The sequence below is a fragment of the Pongo abelii genome, chromosome 14 (assembly GCF_028885655.2).
Source record: "Pongo abelii isolate AG06213 chromosome 14, NHGRI_mPonAbe1-v2.0_pri, whole genome shotgun sequence".
Classification (NCBI taxonomy): domain Eukaryota; kingdom Metazoa; phylum Chordata; class Mammalia; order Primates; family Hominidae; genus Pongo; species Pongo abelii.
Window position 1 is genome coordinate 75,331,171 of NC_071999.2, and position 18,838 is coordinate 75,350,008.

At 34.8% G+C, this 18,838-nt stretch overlaps 1 protein-coding gene across 1 annotated transcript in view; it reads right to left on the reverse strand.

Annotated features, from left to right (window-relative positions):
* KLHL1 (kelch like family member 1) overlaps positions 1 to 18,838 on the reverse strand; it is a 423,432-nt gene that overhangs the window by 13,719 nt on the left and 390,875 nt on the right. Inside the window, exon 9 of the mRNA XM_024230886.3 lies at positions 7,214 to 7,426. Within this exon, the coding sequence (XP_024086654.2) occupies positions 7,214 to 7,426 (213 nt within the window). The remainder of the gene's footprint in view (positions 1 to 7,213; positions 7,427 to 18,838) is intronic.

The window sequence follows — 18,838 nt, forward strand, 5'->3', positions numbered from 1 at the left end:
TGCCCATTCAGTATGATATTGGCTGTGGGTTTGTCATAGATAGCTCTTATTATTTTGAGATACGTCCCATACTGTAATGTTTTCTTTATAGATGATCCTATGTAGGTCCAGGTTAAGAAGTCTTTCACACCTCATTTTTTTTTTTTTGAAGGTGATCTCCTGTGTTGTATTCTAACAGCTTTATTGTTTTATGGGTCATATTTAAATCTAAAATCCACCATGAGTTGATATTTAATGTGATATGCAATAGAGGGTAAGACTACGATTTTCCACATGAGATATCCAAATCACCCAGCCACATTTGTCATGCTGGCAGCCTTTCCTCACTCCTCTTTAGTTTCTCCTTTGCCATAATCAAGATTCTTTATATGTGTGATTTTGTTTCTGAACACAAATCTATTCCATTTGTCTACTTATTTATAGTGTATTGTTACTACAATGTCCAGTTAAAATAATTTAATAATAAGCCTTTATATATAGTTTTTCAAGATTGTCTTGGAACTTAGGACCCTTTTAACTTTAATTTAAATTTTAGGATCATATTTCCAATATACACACAACCACAATCAAACTACACGAAACAATTTTAATTTTTAAAAGACTGCATTAAATTTATAAATTTTGTTTGTTTTTTATTTTTATTTTTTTGGGTTTTGTTTGTTTGCTTGTTTGTTTTTGAGACAAGGCCTCAGTCTGTCACCCAGACAGTGGTGCAATCTCGGCTCACCACAACTTCTACCTCTGGTGCTCAAGCAAAACTTCCACCTTAACCTCCAGAGTAGCTGGGACTGCAGGCATGTGTCACCATGCCTGGCTAATTTTTTATTTTTATTATTATTGTTTTTAAATTTTAGTGAGATGAGATCTCACTATGTCACCCAGTCTGGTCAGAAACTCCTGGGCTCAAGTGATCCACCTGACTTGGCTTCCCAAAGAGCTGGAATTAAAGGCATAACCCATCATGCCTAGCCCAATTAATTTTTTATATTGACTGAGTATATAGCAACCTTATTAATTCAATCTAACAGTTTCTAGTTTGATTCATATGAAATTATTCGATATTTATCACATAATCTTGAATACTGGCATTTTTATTTATTCCTTTCCAATTGTTGGCAATTTGCTTTCTTTTTATTACCTAACACTGGCTAGTTGTTCTGTTAACATGTCTAATAAAAATGGTATTAGCAGTCATTTTTTTCTTCTCATTCTAATGAAAATCACAAAACATTTCAATATTTGACTATGAATATTTTGTAGATTCTCATTATCAAATTAACAACATTAGTTTATTTTTCAAGTTTGGTGAGCATTTTTTATAATGACTAGATATTGACTTTTATCATTTTTTCACTTATTCAGATATTCATTTAATTGTCATTGTATTAGGTTACATTTATTACTCTTTTCAATATTAAACCAAATGTGCCTTTATGTGACAAACTCACATTGGATTTATATACATGCTTTATCAAACTGATTCTGTCCTAAGAGAACTCTAAGAATTAAAGTCTTAGGGTAGATCCTAATATATTTGAAATGAAAATATTTTTTTTTTCATATTTTAGTTTATAACATATAACTTTCTAAAAAACATATAAATAATGTTAGTGGTATAATGGTTACCCTTATAGACAATATTTGTTGGTACACATGGTATTTCTACCAAATTTTACTATATTCTGGGTCATAGAGTAAACCTCAAATGATTACAAAACCTTGAAATAGTTTTGAGTTCACTGTTAATTTTAACCCCAAGACAGAGGAGAAAGCAGTCAGCACAATGTTAGAGAAAAATCTCCTCAATATATTCAGGGTGTTTCAGGCTCTTATGCTGATGATGTGCTTAATGTCTATTTTAAATGTGTACTCTTTTTCGATGTACTTATTGATATTCTCCCAACTTTTTAAATCCCCTTCTTAAAAATATAATGGGCATAGAATGATCCAGAAAGGAAGATGGAAAAAATAAATTTCTGCTTCCCTTCTCAATATCTGTTGTTCATTTTCAATGCAAAAAAAATTTTAAACTTAATTTGATTTCAACTTCTGTATAAAGATGAATGAAAAGTTCTATTTTGACTTATGTCATATTTTGTTACATCCATTTTTCAAGGTTGAGGAGAGGAGAAATGAGTTGTTGACAGAACAAAAAGAAAACAAAAAAGCTAAACAGCTCTTTGACTCCTTTCAGATGCAGTTGTCACAATAAACCTTTAAAAATTATTTTAACTATTGTCAGTCAGCAGAACATGGATTATACCCAGGAAATCTGAATGCCAGTTTAAACAAACTTTAAAAATTGGATACACTTAACAGTTCAAAACTAAAGAACAATAGATTATTTATATAATCACTTCCTCTACTAATATGACAGAAAACCATAATTAGCACTATAAATCCAAATTATTTTTATTTTATTTAATTTATTTATATATTTTTTGAGACAGGGTCTCACTCTGTTGCCCAGGCTGGAGTGCAGTGGCAAATAATGGCTCACTGCAGCCTCAACCTCCCCAGGCTCAAGTGATCCTCCCACCTCAGCCTCCCAAGTAGCTGGGTCCCCAGGCATGTGCCACCACACCTCACTAATTTTTGTATTTCTAGTACAGATGGGATTTTGCTATGTTCTCCAGGCTGGTCTCAAACCCCTGAGCTCAAGCAATCCACTGTTCTCAGCCTCCAAAGGTGCCAGGATTATAGGCATGAGCCACTGCCCCTGGCCAATATCCTTCTATCTATATAGAATAATGCATGTTTCATTTATTTGTGCATATTTGTATTTCCACAGAATCCTTCTTTTTCCTCAAAACATGCAGATAAATTATCATGATGCCAGAAGAATTCTGGGCAGCATATCTAAGGACAGCAGGTTATTCCGTCACCTCCTTTCTCTGTCGCTCCTCATAAGCCATTGAGGGAAATAGCAAATCACATAACTAAATTGGTATAGCTATTGTATCAGCTACCAATTGCTGCATCTGCTTATAAAGCAGGGCTCCCAAATACTTAGGTTAGCATAGAATCCTTGATACGGTTAGACTTTGTGTCCCCACCCAAATTTCATTTTGAATTGTAATCCCCGGGTGCTGAGGGAGAAACTTGGTGGGAGGTGATTGGATAATGGGGGTGGTTTCCCTCACACTATTCTTGTGACAATGAGTGAGTTTCCACGAGATCTGGTGGTTTTATAACTGTTTGGCAAATTCCTCCTTCGTGCACTCTCTCTCTTGCCTGCTGCCATATAAGACATGCCCGCTTCCCCTTCTCCCACGATTGTAAGTTTCCTGAGGCCTCATCAGCCATGTGGAGCTATGAGTCAATTATACCTCTTTTCTTTATAAATTACCCAGTCTAAGGCAGTTTTATTTTATTCTATTTTTTGAGACGGAATTTCGCTCTGTCACCCAGGCTGGAGTGCAGTGGCGCGATCTCGGCTCACTCTAAGGCAGTTCTTTATAGCAATTTGAAAATGAACTAATATAATCCTCATATTAACATAGTCTATCCAAAATTTGAGCATAATTTGCTAGCCAATAGCAAACATTATGAATGCGCAGTAACAGAAAAACAATGACAACAACAAACTAGCTAGTTGTTTCACGCTACACTCATGCAGCTGACTCCAGCAATAATATATTGAATGAGAAAGGGTTTGGGGGAGGAAGGGGAAGGGGGAAGGGGAGAAGAAGCACATCACAATAATATATCAAAATTGTTTTGATACTCACTTGTTAATAGTGTTTAGATAAGATATAAGGATATGCTTTTCAATTAGTATTTGAACAATTGCTTACCTCTTGAGGCCCTATCTATCTCAAAAATTTTCTGCTTAAAGTATATGGAAATAATACCCCAACAAGATGATGCAAATGCAAATCTGGATTTGCAATACCAAACAAATTTCTACCAAATTTTATGATATTCTGGGTCATAAAGTAAACCTCAAATGATTACATTTGCCTTTCCATGAATCCATCTCAACATCCACCCATCCTTCTGCTCTATCTATTCATTTATCTTCTATAATTTCTCTACCAATTCATTTGTCTGTATAACAACTTATTTACAGTTTATCTCAAGAAAGTTTTCCTTGTGGAAATATTGAGGTTCATTTTTCCTAGTGTCTGATTGATTCAATACATTCTTGTTATGTGCCTATTCTGTGCCAGAAATTGTACCAAGCACAAGAATATAGAGGTGGGTGGAAAGCTATCTTGGGCAGTATCAGCACATGGCACCTAGTTTAGCAATAAAAAAAAAATGATGTAAAAAGAATTTTAATTATAATGTTAATAATTGGTACAAAGAAATAAAACTCAATTTTTCTTTCTGGTCAAATTTGCCATATGAAATGATCCCTCTGGCAACTATAAGAAGAATGAATTAGAAGATGCAGAAGTGGGTATTACAAAGTCTGGTATAGAAGGTTCCTATTATCTTGACACCCTTCTTTCACCAGCCCTCATTACCGGGATGCAGATGTGAGGTCAAAGGTGGTTCTGATCTATTATTACTCAGCAGTGGGACTGATGCCTTTGAGCATATTTTCTGATCAGTTGCCTAGATTCCAATTTTGTTTGGTATCTTAAAGGTTTACTTATTTATTTGTCTCTTTCTTCTAATACTGTAAGCTCTGTATAGCATAGTGCCAAATACATGGAAAACAATAGTTGCTGACTAAATAGGTAAACGAATGAATGTTCTTTGCCTAATAGATCACATCTTCTGGACCTAACTTCTCCTGAAACTCAATGCACATTTTGGACACTGATTTTGTCCACCAAGATGCTCTTACTAGGGTGAGGCTCAGTCACAAAATTAGTTTTCATCTGTTCCATAAACTATTCTAAAGTCCTCATTCTCATTCAGTCCCTGCCTTCTACCTTCTCTGATTTGAGGTGCCAGTATTATTTGTGCTTAAGACAGCCTGAGTGCAAACAATTTTTGATAAACGTTATATAACTGTACTTAACACCACCATTATATAATAGTTTACATTTCTACAGGAAATCATTGTGATATAATAAAATGTGATCTATCCATCTGTCTACAAAACATAGCATTGCACACTATTCTTGCTATTTCTAATGATGTTTGCCTATGATTATATACTACAAAACATTTTTACATTCTATGTGCAAAATGGTTCCACAGAGGCACAGTTGCATATCTTGATTTATTGAGGAGTTACATGTGAAATCATCAATATAGAAAATATGTTATAAAAAGTGCAAAAGTGCTATTAATCTGATGGGTAGTATGAGCTAGGATAAGAATCATGATAATGCTGCATGCTTCTGCATTACTTAAGCTGCTCATATCCACTGCACTCCTATAACTCAAAATAGCCATGCTTATTTAAATGTAATTTTCCAACATAAATGTATTCCTAGACTGAATTATTTATGCCTCCGTTCACAAACAACATTTCAATACATTATAAAGTCGAGTTGGATGAGAATATTTGGATGAAATATCATTTCATTAGCAGCATTTTTATAAGATATTCAAGGTAAAAGTAGGAGTCTCATCATATTCATCTCTTCTCTTCGTTTACTCAAGAATTTGGCAGAGAAAATGTAAATCAGTCAGTTGTCAGTCTATTAGCAGCATTTTAAAAATAAATGATTGCACATTTGTGAGTATAAAAGTATAAACCTATTTATTAGGAGTCTGGTCACTGTCTTCATTGTGACACCTGTAGTTCCTGATTTCCATGGACTAGAAAATATTAAAGTGAAAACGCAGTGAACTTAATGCCTTTCTCAATGTGTATACAGCCATAAAGCTACAGTCCATTTCACACAGTAGCAAGATTGGTAAACACTGTTTCTGTATCTTATCCAATTTGAACACAGCCTGCTTACCAAAAACCATCTCTTGCCAATGGACTTATCCTCAGTAAAAATAATTATACATCCTTAGAAAACAATTTCATAAATGGGAAAGAATATCCTTTTTCTACCATCTATACTACTGACAGGCCTCAATCAGGATACAGACTGTGTTTTCCTAACATAAAAAGGAAAATTTTTCTGCTATCAGTGCTATCAGCCAAACACCTCGCTTTTCTCCCAGATACAAGTTGGGATACTGCTCTCCCACTCCCATAAAGCTTTCTGTGGCCATGTTACTGGTTTGTCATTGTAGTACAAACAAAAGAGAATTCTATTACTTGCAGTTGAAATCTTTAAGGACCAGTTAAAAATTTACGACTCTCTGGCTTTTTCCTTTTGACATAGAGACCAGCAATGATCAATATTCTAGGTTATTTTTCATTTTGAGTACCAGAGTGGTAATACCATGGATATGTAGAATGAATGAGGAAAAAAAGCATCATGGTATTAAACCACTGAGAGTTTTAAAGTTATTTGTTACAGTAGAGTTACTTATCTTATACCAATTGATAAACCAATTGACTTAAATATTCCCTATCCTCATTACCCCATGGGTCATTATGTAACCTATGTAATAGGAAATATTACCATGCATCTTACTAAGGACTCTTTGGTATAGTTCAAAGTAACGCACAGCCCAAAGAGAACTCAGTGATAGCTGTGCCAGAAGTCTCTGCATTGTATTCCTAGGACTGAAGCCAAGGTGTCATCCCACTCTAGCTTCTATGTACCTGGTCAATTTTAGAAAGAGTTATAAGAGAACCTATGTTTCCTTCACACACCAGGATTATTAAAAGTATAGCTCCAATCAGTCTGTCTTATGTTAAAAATGGTATGTCATAAAATAACAACTTAATAATTCACCTTTGAGAGCTTGAAAGGGTAGTAAAACAAACAAGAACAGAAGACTAGAACACAGAAGCAAAATATCCAATATTTTTAAAAGCGTTAACAAATATTCACGTTTCATAAATCACTCAAAACTTTGTTTTAATGTGTGTTTTAAAAGTATATCAAGAAGAAATTTAAAGATTATTTAAGGACTTGTGAAAAAACATTGTGGGGATTTAAATAAATATTAGTTGAAGGGAGGAAGCAAGGAATAAAAGAATAAGAAAATAGAAGAAAGTACATGTGTGTGTATGTGTGTGCGAGAGAGAGAGAGGCAGAGAGAGAGAGAAAGGAGTTAAAAATTTATCTCTAGGTGTTGAATTTACCCTTCCTAAATAACGCAATTTTTTCAATCACTTGAATCAGGCATCAATGTGATTTGCACTGTCTTTTTCGCTATAACAGTGTCCTTGGGGTCTTACCTTTCTACATAATCCAGTAGCCGGGAACAGTGATTTGAAGCAGGAGCATCATGACCTCCTACTGCATAAAGAAAACCATCACATGTGGCCACTCCGACACCCCCTCTCCTCTTACACATGGGAGCACACATGTTCCACTTATTTGTATGAGGATCATAATATTCCATTGAACTCAAACAGGAACTTCCATCACGACCTCCAACTGAATACAACCTAAAAACACAATTGGAAAAACGTGATTTAATATCATAGTCTGGATGACAAAATATAGAAAAGTTCCTTTAAAATAAATTTTCAAAGTATGAGGCTCAAATGTGTTGGAAATATATTACTTTGCAGGGAGATTTTGTTAAAGATACTCAATAAATGATCATATATACTAGAAATTTCTATTTTTGTATAGAAATTGCAGTATACTAGATGAAATTGAGACAACTATAATTTTAACCTCTATTTCTTGAAAGTTGGATAGATTTAAATTGCATACTGCAAAAATAAGTAATATTAGTATATTAGTTTAATAAATATTAAGAAATGGCTGTTAAAATACAGAATAAAATATAAGACAATGAACAGAAACAGAAGAAAGGCATTATCCTACTTGTTGATCAGCAAGTGATTTGGCAGTATGTAACACATGCCTGTACCTTGTGTTCCATCCTCACAGTTTAGAACAATAAATAAATGTAATAAACTAAAAGTATTATGTTAACAACAACTTTGTTACTCAGTGCTTATACTATAGCTAAAGACAAGACTTTACAGGAAAAAAGAATGCAACAATGTTAGTATGATTGAAAATTGCTGAAGTTTACTTGATACACTCATCTTGCTATAATTATTTTATTAATGAGAAGTATGATAGAACCCCCCAAATAAGTTATGCATCATAAATGGTACTAACATGATTTGAATACATTGTCTAATCCTAATAAAATAGTCCTTCCCCATTTAATCATAGTCATGATTTTATCACAGTAAGGCACAGCGTTGCATTTATTTACTTATCCATTTGCTCACTACATATTTTTGAATGTTTGGTGTGTGCCACACATTTTTAAAACTTTTATTGTTATGTCCATGAACAAAACAGGAAAAAAAATCCATGCACTCAATTCTACTGAAGCAGGGATAGACAGAATATACAAAGTAAACATAAATATCATTTACTACTGGGGAAGGTTCAAAGTGCAAGGGACATAGAATCCAGAAGCAGGATCAGTAATGCAACTGGTGAGGGTAGAGATTGTGGATACAATTTAAATAAGTAACCAGAAAAGGTCTCACTGAAACCTTTGCAAAAAAAAAAACTTGGAAGATAGTAGTAGTGATTGGAGGTGAGTTCAGGAATATCTGGGGAAGAGGAAGATTTAAGGATGACTAAATAGTGAGTGAAAAGTTTCAGAAGCAGGAAGGAAGCCAGAGTGGCTGGGGCAGAGACTGAAGTGAGAGTGGTGGTTCAAGGTAAACGGCAGCTTACAAGGTGCATGTAGACTCTTCTCCTGAGTACAACAGGAAGCCATAGTGGTTTTTGAATAGAGGGAGAATATGATTTGTTTGTGTTTTAATGAGATTAGAGGTGTGAAAGAAAAATAAATCCTGGGACTCCCAAATCACTAAAGCCAAAGGGAAGTCAAGCTGGGAACTCCTTAGCGCAAACCTGCCTCCCATTCTATTCCTAGAAAAGATAGCTACTAAGATTTAAAAAAAAAAAAAAAAAAAAAAAAAAAAAAAGCTATGTACCTCCCTCACAAGGAATTTCCTTGTGGACAAAGGACAGCAGATATAACTCAAAGTCATCCCTCTGCTCACAGAGATAAGTGAATATCTGAGTGCCTCCTTTGGAAAGGCTAGTCAGAAACTCAAAAGAATGGAACCACTTGTCTCTTACCTACCTATGACCTGGAAGCCCCCTCCCTATTTCAATTTGTTCCACCTTTCCGGAAGGAACCAATGTATATCTTACACATATTGATTGATGTCTCGTATCTCCCTAAAGCGTATAAAGTCAAGCTGTGCCCCAACCACCTTTGGCACACATTGTCAGGTCTCCCGAGGCTGTGTAATGGCCATGAGCCCTTAACTCTGGCAAAATAAACTTCTTAAATTGACTGAGACCTGTCTCAGATATTTGGGGTTTGCAGAGGAAATTTTTCTGGACAATATATCCAATATAATATATTTATAAGTAGACTTAAATCTATAATATTCAATTTCTAAATAAATGCATAGGAAGACAGTATTACTTAGCATATAAATCAATCAGGATGTAGATTTACAAATTCATGGTCTAATACCATATAATAACTCTAAAATTTGATATGTAAAATTATTTTAAATCCTGGGAATGTTTTTCTAAAGCTGTTTATGTTTCTCATAATGGCTGCCATAGTAAAATATATCTGATTGCCCAAGTGTTCCCTTTATGCCTTTATGCGTGTAATACCTCTTTGCTTGATTACTGACAAGTAGTCTGCTAACTCTCAATCTTGTGGTATGCTAAAATTAACCAATAGGAGCATTTTAAAAAACAAGTATTGAACAATTTACAAATTGCTTGCAAAAGCACCCAGAAGTGAAATAATTATTCACTTACAAGTTTTTAATCATTCTAAACACCTTATGAAATCTGAACCTCACTTATTTCTCTTTCATTTAAATTGATGATTTAACTCAAAAGAAGTATGGAATAACCCTAAGATATTAAAATGTAACTAAATGTATTTTGCAGGGACTTTACTTATGGGCATCTTTCTGTGAGACACCTAGCACAGTCCTCGTACATAGTTTATAAATAAACATGATATGAACTTCTTATTCTCTATTGTTTTAAAGGAAATGTTTACTTCAAGCTGCTTTATTTATTCATAAACATTACTCTGATAAATTATACTATTGAGTTATTTGAACCAAATATTGTTGATAATTAATAATAAAATAGTTCTAGGGAATAATAGATCACACATTTTCTGTTTCTGATATTATTTCAAAAATTATATATATATATATATATATACACCTAAATTTACATTAAAAAGTAATGATGGCATACAACCTACCAAGACTAATCATGAAGAAATATGAAATATGAACAGACCTATATCTATCTAACCTAGTATCAAACTACATATAGGTCTGTTCAGATTTTGGATATTGAATTGGTAATCAAACTTCCCAAGAAAGAAAAGTCCGGGAGCAAACAGATATACAAATAAATTCTCAACAGCACTAACCATCAGAGAAATGCAAATCAAAGCCACAATGAGATATCACCTCATTCCAGTTGGAAAAGCTATTACCAAAAATAAATAAATAATAATAATAAATGCTGAATAAATAACAAATGCTGAATAATAAATGCTGATGAGGATGTGAAAAAGGGGAAACCCTTACACATTGTTTATAGCAATGTAAATTAGTAAAACCATTATGAAAAACAGTATGGTAGTCCCTCAAGAAATTACAAGTAGATTCACCATAGGATCCAGCAATCTCACTACTTGATATATATTCAAAGGAAATGAAACCAGTATATAAAAGAGACAGCTGCACTTCCATGTTTATTGCAGCACTATTCACACTAGCCAAAATATGGAATCAACCAAATGCTCAACAATGGATAAATGGATAATGGAAATGTGCTCCATTTGTTGGAACACAATGGAATAGTATTCAGCCATAAAGAGAATAAAATCCTAATATTTTCTATAACATGGATGAGCCTGAAGGACACTACGTTAAGCGAAATAAGCCAGGCACAGAAAGACAAATACCACATTGTCTCACTCACATGTATACTCTAAAAAAAATGTCTCATAGAATTTGAGAGTAAAACGGTAGTTATCAGAGACTAGAGAGAACTAGTGGGGAGGGGTAGATGGAGAGAAGTACTTTATGAATATATGCTACCAACCAGCATTGTCTGCAATCCATTTATCTGTGAATATAAATTAAGTGTGAATTAGGCTAAGAATGAGAATGTAAAAATAACAATAACTATTACTATAATTATTCTTAAAAGCATAAAAATAACCAAGGCTTTTAAACAATGAACTCTGAGCAGTTCAAATCTATGCTACAATATACACACAAGTCTTCATGAATAATTATCAGGTCAAACACAGTGGCTCACGCTTATAATCCCAGCACTTTGGGAGGCCAAGGTGGAAGGATGACTTTAACCCAGGAGTTCAAGACCAGCCTGGGCAACATGGCAAAACCCCATCTCTACAAAAATTACAAAAATTAGCTGGGCATGTTAGCACATGCCTGTAGTCCCAGCTACTCAGAGGCTGAGGCAGGAGGAACACTTGAACCCGGGAGGTCAAGGCTACAGTGGGCTGGAATCATGTCACTGCACTCCAGCCTGGGCGACCGAGCGAGACCCTGTCTCAAAACACAAAAACAGAAACAATCATCAAAGGTAATCTTCTTAGATCTCCCCCTCACCATCTATTTACTTATAGTTTAGACTGATTCCCTGCTTCTTTCACTGAAATGACAAATTAGATGTTGGGAATTTGAAGAGCATAGAATAATCTGATGATGGAAGTCAAAGCACTGGCAGCATAGGAAGTGACAGCTGACAGTTTCACAGCAAGAAAGGCAATGTGACATTTCCACTTTGAGTTGAAAGATGAGTAAAAATTTGTAAGATCAAAAACCAGGGGGGAAGCTTTACATACAAGGAAAGCATTATATGTAAAAACCAGGGGCATGAAAGGTCACAGCAGTTGATAAATAAAGAGTGACAGGTACGTTATATTGATGGAAGGGGTGCTAGTAAAGGAGGGGATGAAAGAGATGCAGCTTGTAGGATAAGAAAGTTAGATTGAAAATGAAGGGAGTTGCATGCCATGTTGTGGAGTTAAGGTTTCATTCCAAGGCAGTGAGTTAAGGACAGAAAAATAACATTCTTCAAAACCATCAGCTTCATAGTTCCATCTGCTATAAATGTTGACCAGTATATCCTTGCATGCCAGGAATTGACAGGAGATCCAGAAATATTGTTGACTAAGTGCACTTTTCTAGGACCTTGCTGAGAATTGCAAGAATCTGAGTCTTGCCTGCTATTTTACCTATTACCTATGTGTTTACCAGCATACAGATAAGTTTCACCTAATGTTCAGTCACCAGGTTTCAATGTCTTGAGGCCTAGTTAGCAGGTGCTCATCTAAGTTAGTGCCATATATTTTATATTCTATTACATACAACACAGCAGCTCAACAAAACAAATCCTGTATTGATTAGGATATGTGTTTGAATGTGTGTAAACACGGTTTTACAGGTGATGAGACCCAGGCTGCATTGCTAGAGTATGAGCATTGTCAAGAACTGTGAAGAATCGGAAATTCTACCCTATTTCTAAGCTAACAAATTAGCCTGCTGCAGTTTCATGGATGCTGGCAGAATAAACAAGATTCATGGGGGAGAAAGAAGTGACTTTGCTACTTGCAACACAGTAGGCAGCATAAATTTCATGTTTACATCTGCTCTACTTGTTTCCCCCAAGCCTCACCAGCATGATTTGGAGCAACTCAAGTGAATGCTGCACATGTGGTGGGTTTGTTTCACAGCTACGGGATCTCTGAGTTTTGGAAACTCTAATCCTTTAAAGAGGCTGCCAGAGAACCTGTCCAACCTTTGCCCTGAAGGGAGACATTATCTTTATGATTCTGGTCAAGGAACAATTCTCTATTCTCTGACCAAAAGGAAGTCACTATCTTTATCTTCCAACCCTTTGATTTACAAATATCCTGAAAATATGTTATGAAAAACAGTCACCAGTAATTATTGTTTGGAAAATGTGTAGTAATGCTAAAACCCCATGGACAATTGTCTATTAACCCTCATGTCTTGATGTCCCAAAGTGGAGTCCCAGTTACCACAACCATGGTTCAAACAGCAGGATGAAGGAAAATTGGAAGAAGGAGCACCATCCCTCCCTTAAAGAGTCCATCTTTTAGGGTGCACAACTCACCTCTCACATCTCATAGGTCAGAACCAGACACATGGTTATACCTAGTTGGTAAGATGCTGGAAAGTCTTGTCTTTATTTTAGATGGCCATATGCCTCACTAAAAATGTGTGTTTATATTGTCATATAAAAAGGAGTGAATGAGTATTGGTGGATAATTAGCCAAACTCATTCATACTCTATCAGGCTTCACAACCTCATTTACCAGCTATGTGTTATAATAGTAGCAAGTGTCAAGAGGAGTTTGCAATAGACATCATCATTTATTAGCAAGTAGAAAGAAAAGCAGTCACCAATATATTGTTGTAGCTTAGTGAAATCCCGTTCACTGTCCTGTAAGACACATTAACCAGTACCTCCCACAGAAAGGCAGATATAGGAGTAATCTGACAGCAGGATTGACAAGCTTTCTCATGGCATCAGAAGAAAGAGCTAGTGCCATAGCACTAGATCTTTTCTAGCCCTATGTAGGGTGGTGCATTCATATTTACTTTATCATAGGTAGCTTTTTATTACATATGCAGGGTTATTTCTACTCATCTCTTGGTCAACTGAGGTTGTGTCTCCACTAGAAAGTCTCTTCTAATCCCATTTTGTCTTGTTCCCCAAAATTTAGCTTTATTTATAATCTGTATCCTAGGTATGGCTATTTACAATTTTTCATACTTTACCAATAAAGTATATTTCAAGGAAAGTGCACAGAAAGCACTCCCATACCATTATGTAAATACTACAATGTTTTGCTAACTAGCTTGGGATATTAAATATAATTTTCACTCACTGTATTTGGTTACCCAGAAAAAGTGTTTAGGCATCCTTTCTGTTGCACAATAAAAGGATTAGAATCCCTCAACTCCAGTACCTTTGAAGAAACTCTCTAGATCCAGAACTTAGCTTGGTCCTTTGTTTTCTAATTAATGAAGAGCTCTTTCATCTGATGCCATGAGAAAGCTTGTCAATCCTGCTGTCAGATTACTCCTATATCTGCCTTTTCATGGGAGGTACTTTTTAAAGTGCTTTACAGGACAGTGAGTGGGATTTTACTAAGCTACAGCAATACATTGGTGACTGCTTTTCTTTCTACTTGCTAAGAAATGATGTCTATTGCAAACTCCTCTTGACACTTGCTGTTATTATAAAACACAGCTGGTAAATGAGGTTGTGAAGCCTGATAGGGTCTACCTACCTTTATTTATTAAAACATACCCAAATTTATGAAAAGAATCTGACAATTGTAAATATGTGAATTAATTTAGATCAATTCATCACATATCCAAACTTGGCAGAATTCACCAACCCAAAACTGTCAGTTCAACCTTAATCTCTCCGTATTTCCTCTGCTCCCACTCTATGCGTTTTATAATTCTGCAACTTATTTGTTATTGTTTTCTAGTTCCTTTTAGTATAATGTAAGCTCTCTGAGGGCAGAATTTATTTATCTTCTTTGATATGTCATTATGACCAGTACATGTTTGTGAAATTTTTTAAAAAATGAATGAAGCACTTGTTTTTAATTCTAGAAAAAATAGTGATTTATCTGTGGAAACTTATCAATGAAAAAGCACCTGTTTAAGTTCCACTGAAGCAAGACTTTGACAAATGGCAGGGAAAATTATTAATTATGTGTCTCGGGAACACAAAAGTAGGGAAGAAAGAAAGATTAATTTTAACTAGGTGGATTCAAAAAGGGTTCACAGGAAAGGTACAGATTAAACTATGCTTTGGATGGTAGAAAATATAAATAATCTTATTTTGGTTTTAAGCAAAAGCAGATCTTAATATATTTTAACACTTCTTGACACTATTGTTTTCAAGTACAATAAACTCAGTCCTGTTAATATTGATCTTGCCACACAGATCTTGCACATAGAGAGCTAGACTTGGGTTTGTTTATCAATCTAGAGAGTTTTCAAATGTATTCAAAGACCAAGTGAATATTGAGCATGAAACTAAGAGGACAGTGAATAGTGGACAGTCATAAGTTAATAAGAAAAAGCAATGAAAGGGGAATCTAGGCAGAAACATGAGAAAGTGAAAAGGCAAAGGGGTGTGGACAATCTAGGTAGGTTCAGGGAACTGGAATGATTTGGTACGGCTGGGACATCAGGTGGTTGTAAGGCAGGTGCCAAGAAAAGAGAATGGAGAAAGAAAGTGAAGTCTAAGCTATTAAAACCACTATATTCCAGAATGAAGAACCTGGAAATGACCATGCTCAAATATGGCACCAAAATGAGTTGTTGAAATACATTTTAATTCTGAGGCATAATTTATTAAATAATACGTTTCAACAATTGGCATATATCTTAGTCAGTCAACTATTGTGAGGAAATTCTACTAATTGTACAGTTTCCTTGAGCAATTAGAAACAACTCTTCAGCCAGAGTGAATATTTATAAAATTGAAATGAAAACACATCACTGCTCTTTTTTTTTTTTTTAAATCTTCGTAATATTTTTACCTCACCCAAGTTACTATATGATCTCTTTGGGGCCACTCCCTTTTATTATATGTTCCTGCCAAACTTAAATTTTGCATTTTATATTCAAGGACTTGATACAAATTTTCTTTCTTATTGGAATGATTTCCCCCATCACATATCCATTCTGGATATCTGGATATCTGATAAATCAACCAGTTCCCTTAAAAATCATCTCTTTCAGCATGTGAATTAAAATTCTCCTGAGCTTATCAGTAGCCCCAACTGAGATTCAGTAAACAGCAATTTCTTTTTTTTTCTTTCTTTTTTAATGTGTGAGTCTAAGATTAATTAAAACGTATACAATTTTGGGTGCCACCTTTGAGAAGAAGAATACCAAAATTTGAATAAAAAATAGAAACAGAGTGTTGGAAGGTACTATGCAAGTGATGGGCCTTGAGGCTTAAGGCACTGTGCCAGTGCCTTAATAGGCATATTAGGCATAATAGAAAAACATAAAAACATAATAGAGGACATAATAGAAAAACAACAGACAATTAACCCTTCTTTCATGATGCTTTAAGCCATATGTGCTTCAGACTGAACAGAAATTACAACTGCCTTGTAAAAATTATTTTTTTGTCTGTTTGTTTGAGACAGAGTCTCTGTCACCCAGGCTGGAGTGTGCAGTGGCGTGATCTCAGCTCACTGCAGCCTCCGCCTCCCGGGTTCCAGAATTATTAACATGAAGCTTTGCACGCCTGTAATTCTAGCACTTTGAGAGGCCAAGGAGGGCAGATCACCTGAGGTCAGGAGTTGGAGACCAACCTCGCCAACATGGTGAAACCCCATCTCTACTAAAAATGCCGGAAAAAAAAAAATAGCAAAGCGTGGTGATGCATGCCTGTAATCCCAGCTACCTGGGAGGCTGAGGCAGAATAATTGTTTGAACCCGGGAGGCAGAGGTTGTAGTGAGCTGAGATTGCACCACTGCACTCCAGCTTGGGTGACAGAGCGAGACTCCATCTCAAAAAAAAAAAAAAAAATTATTAACATGAAGATTTGAATGAATGAATGAAAGAATGAATGAATCCATTTTGCCATAGTAAATCATGAAAGAAACTCTGTTTTTATACGTTTTGCAGATTCTTAAGGGGGTGGTACTACATATTTATTAAAATTCAAGCCTACTTATAAGATGTGTTCAGGCAGAATCAGTATCTGTTTGTGAGCTAAGAAAATTTTTTAAAAATCACAAAAAGACATCTTAGCTAGAATGTAAAGTGTAAAAGAATCAAGCCAAGACAGCTACCGAAGAAGAAACAAAAATAACCACTAATGTATATATTGTTTGAGGAATCTGAGGTTATATTTGGCCAAGCGCCACACATCCACGTTTATTCACTTTTTTTTTGTATTTTCTTTATTCACCAAGTAAGTCTGGCTGTGCTGGCATATATACCCCTTAGCTTAATCTGTCTTACTAGAAGACTCACTAAATTTGTTAAATGAAATTGATGCAATTTTGATCTTGAATCCGTCAGAACACGCTCATTAATTTTAAGCCATAAACCAATTTCTTGGTTTTTTTTCCCACAACAAATAGTATCATAAGTAACCTAAACTTAAGATAAGTGTTCATTGTTTTTTATTACTCTTAATTGGAAAAAGTGTTGAAAATAATATTTAGGGAAACAACAGCCAGGTTAGAATGACACATTAGTGTTATGTGATAGCAAAACAAGGGGAAAAAATCACGTCAGCAGAGGTGAGGAAAAAAACAAACAAAAAAAAATGTAAGAGGGTGGTGTTAAAACAATTTTCTGCTATGGGTCTGAAGTAAAAGGTCATTTTCTAATGATTATGTTTCTGTCTGAGTAACACAGGAAAAGTACCCAGACATTAATAGCCAGTCATCAAACTACAGAATTTTAAAGCCATAAAATCACACCCAGGGGGAAGAAAAAGATGCCAAGTAAAAGCTCTACTAATTCAATTTAAAGGAAAAAAAATTCAAGTAAAAAATGGAACCATTCAAAACAATTTCACAGAATAGAACTAAAATTCATATTTAATTAAAATGTAAGCAATTTTGGCAATGTAAGAATTAAAAACTTCAAAAAGTATTGATATCACACTCTGATATTTTTCATGAAGAATGATACTAGACAAAACAGGGTTTCTTAATATATGATGTATGCTAGCTGACCGAAAAATACAAGTACAGGAAAAGTAATCTGAATAGTGATTTCTATGTATAGTCAATTTAAAAGTGGCAGTAGAAGAAACTAGATAGACAATTTAGTCATAACAACATGTAAGAAATTGCAAGACTCTGCGTTAAATATTTTCTCCATTTATTTCTGATTAAGACTGGAGAATATTTACAACAAAATACATATTTTAAGGTGATTCAAAGTAAAGTCATAAAGAAGGTCACAAAGCTATAATTCCAGCTAATTATCCAAAAAATGTGGATAAGTAATGTACTAACACTTTAATATGTGTGTGTGTGTGTGTGTGTGTGTGTGTTTTCATTACAAAATCATGTAACAAGTGAATAAGTTAATGAAAGGACAGGATACTTCTCACCCATATTGGGCAAATTTGCCGTGTTAATGAGACATCCATTTTAAAAACAATACCAGGAATAAATCTATTGCTGTCAATGTAAATGGTAAGAAAAAGTCACTAAATAACCGACTGTTACTTATAAATAGTGATTAGAAAACATAAAAAGGCAAAAAGGATTATGCTTTCCTCTATTATCCTCTATTAGAATTATAAAAACATCCAAGAGAACATCCATTCCATTTTTCTTCCGGATACAGGATCTTGCTCTATCACCTAGGCTATAGAGCAGGTGGCATGATCACAGCTCACTACAGCCTCGACCTCCTGATTCAAGTAATCCTCTCACCTCAGCCCCTCAGCCTCTCAAGTAGCTTTAACTATATAGGAGCATGCCACCATGCCCATTTATTTTTAAAATTATTTGTAGAGATGGGGTCTCACTATGTTGCCCAGGCCGGTCTCAAACTGCTGGACTCAAGCAATCCTCTCACCTCGGCCTCCCAAAATGTTAGAATGACAGGGGTGAGCCACTGTGCCTGGACGGAGAACATTCATTCTATTATTATTGTAAGTTTTACTATCCATGAATAGATATACCCACTGCATAATTTTACTTTTAATATTTAATATTGAAGAATGTTAAATTTTATCATTGACT